Source organism: Cyphomyrmex costatus, unplaced genomic scaffold (genome assembly GCF_001594065.2).
Source record: "Cyphomyrmex costatus isolate MS0001 unplaced genomic scaffold, Ccosl1.0 scaffold843, whole genome shotgun sequence".
Classification (NCBI taxonomy): Eukaryota; Metazoa; Arthropoda; class Insecta; order Hymenoptera; family Formicidae; genus Cyphomyrmex; species Cyphomyrmex costatus.
Genome location: NW_017280423.1, coordinates 113,803 through 116,655, shown reverse-complemented (window position 1 = coordinate 116,655; position 2,853 = coordinate 113,803). Strand labels below are relative to the sequence as shown.

The 2,853-nt window shown below is 36.3% G+C and overlaps 1 protein-coding gene across 4 annotated transcripts in view; it reads left to right on the top strand.

Annotated features, from left to right (window-relative positions):
• Actn (alpha actinin) overlaps nucleotides 1-2,358 on the top strand; it is a 23,466-nt gene extending 21,108 nt beyond the window's left edge. For all 4 annotated transcript variants that reach the window (XM_018549615.1, XM_018549616.1, XM_018549614.1 and 1 more), the window contains exons 13-14: nucleotides 442-738; nucleotides 2,057-2,358. In XM_018549615.1, the coding sequence (XP_018405117.1) occupies nucleotides 442-738; nucleotides 2,057-2,215 (456 nt within the window). In that variant the 3' untranslated portion in view covers nucleotides 2,216-2,358. The remainder of the gene's footprint in view (nucleotides 1-441; nucleotides 739-2,056) is intronic.
• Nucleotides 2,359-2,853: the final 495 nt, after the last annotated feature.

The window sequence follows — 2,853 nt, the reverse complement described above, 5'->3', positions numbered from 1 at the left end:
GAGAGAGAGAGAGAGAGAGAGAGAGAGAGAGAGAGAGAGAGAGAGATATGTACAGAGGTCGGTAGCTACCGAGCCAGCATGCCGCATGCGACGGCGTTCGGTGTGTAAGACGGTATTGCGTGAGCGCTTGTGTAAATGTACGGGTTCGAATTCGTTACGGCGCGAAGCCGCGGCTGGCTGGTTATGGGCGCGAATTGATTCGCGGTAACGGATGGCCCGGGCCATAACTTTCCGGCGGTTACGGCTGCTGTACCTGTGAATTATGTTTGGTTTATTTAAAAATATATGCGGGCGCGCCGCGCCCTCATCGCCGCTGGTGGCCATCAGTTACTGCAGCGGCATCTGACTAGATGGTCTCACTGGGTACGATGCAAATTTAGGGGCGCATCGTTAATTTTCATTTTTGCTTACAATTTCTTTAAAAACTTATTTCTATTTCAGGGTATCACTCAGGAGCAGTTGAATGAATTCCGCAGTAGTTTCAACCATTTCGATAAAAACAGGACAGGTAGATTGGTACCGGACGAGTTTAAATCCTGTCTCGTGTCTTTGGGATACTCTATCGGAAAGGACAGACAGGGCGACATCGACTTCCAACGAATCCTGGCTATTGTCGATCCTAATAATTCAGGTTATGTGCATTTTGATGCTTTCCTCGATTTCATGACACGCGAGTCTACTGATACTGATACGGCGGAACAGGTCATCGACAGTTTTCGCATTCTCGCTGGCGACAAGGTAAGAATATTCAAAGAATGGTGGCAGTTTAGGGCCAAAATTTGTCTATGATGGAAACGTATGAAATCAATCAATCTTTATAAATTTAAACGTACTGAACTCGAATATAAAGCTTAAAATTCTGCAGAATTTGGAGAACTTTGTGAAAATGCAAAGCGGAAAAATTGCATTTTGGAAAACTTCAAGCTTTATTTTGCAGTAAAATATTTTCTGATAAACAAACAATTAATAAATAAATGAACAAGAAACCTTTTTTTATTGTATCATAATCTCAAAAACTGCAATTCTTTTACATTACAAAGTGATCAATGTTACACGAGGTACAATAACATGAACAAGGATGAATGTCTGTATGTGAGCACGCGTTTCTGCTTTTTCATCGTCAGCAATAGCTTTACCCAAGATACACCGCGTAGAAGTTACTAAATTGGATGTCTCTTGTTGTATGTCTTGTAGATCTAATTAAGTTCGTTAAGTCATATATCAGTATATTTCAATATTTGTCATGTGTCAGTCTGGATTATTATTACACATCTTCCTCTTCTGATTCCTTTGACAATGAGTCTTTACATTGAAAAACATCGTCTTCATGAATCCCTGGTTTACAGGCTATTTTGAAGCATTGTTTATGGCATTTATTATAACAACGTTCACAGTATACAACATTCTGTGATATTGAAATATAGAATGACCATGACTTTTTCTAGAGAAATGTTGCAATTCACACACCTATTAGCCATAGTGAAACTATATACGAAATTAATTAATCCGAACTCAGTTCGAGGAGAGCTCATAATTCTATGCCGAGAACTGTCAGATTTCGGCTAGCGCTACTACTTTGTAGTATGTAGTAAGGGAAGAGTGGGAATACATAACTCCCAATAGTTGAAAATGCAATTTTCTGCTTTGCAATTAATTAATCCGAATTCAAGATTAATTAATGATATGGCATAGTTGAGTACGTAGGCTCGTAACTATATAGGCTCATAACTATCAGCACTCTTTCTACATCATACCAAAGTGTGGGAAGAATAGGGATAACTGTCGATAGCTATGAGCCAATAGCTACGAGCCTATGTACTCAGCTATGCCATATCATTAATTAACTTTGAATTCGGATTAATTAATTGCAAAGCAGAAAAATTGCATTTTTACAAAGTTCTCCGGACTCTGGAGAATTTTAAGTCCAAATCTATAAAGATTGACCGATTTCATTCCATCACAGGTAAATTTTGATCCTAAACTGCTACCGTTCTTTTCTTGACAATGCAACAATGAAAGTTTCATATTGTTTAATTTGTAATTTTTTGTCTTTCAGCCTTACATCTTGCCAGACGAATTGCGACGAGAATTACCACCAGATCAGGCGGAATATTGTATTCAGCGAATGCCTCCATACAAAGGACCGAGCACTGTGCCTGGAGCATTGGATTACCGCTCTTTCTCAACGGCTCTATATGGCGAATCTGATTTGTAGATTACCATAATAATTGATATAGTTCAATACGGAATAATATCAAAAAAATATACAAAAAGCGAATCGGATATTGTCAAATGACAAGTGAACGCCTCAAAATTATTCCTATTATTTTAATACTTTAACGCACAATAAATTTTCATGTGGCGATACGTTTTATGAAAATAGAACTCAGTATGAGAGAGTACAATACATACAATAATGTCATTATGTTAAATATTAATAATTGTACGTGTGTGTATGTCTATATATAGGTATATATATACACTCGAGATTGTTGGAATGTCAAAGTAAAAAAGCAGATGTCATTTTAACGCAAAGGAATCTAAGTGTGTCAAAATAGGTAATTAAAAATATCTTCCATCTGAATGGAAATTACATATCAAATATACGTACACGAAAAGAAGATTTACGTAATTTATATAAGACTATTAACGTGACAATAATGAGTATCAAATATATTTGGATACCTTTCGTTAAAAGGATAGGAAACGTAAATAGACACTTTGAAATTAATGTACTATTATAGAACGTTTTGCTACATGTTTGCTCTTTTATGTTGTCTACATTGAAACGAAACAATTTAAATTTTATTTTATTTTTTTTTTGGAATGGTAAGTGCCAATGATAGATAAGAT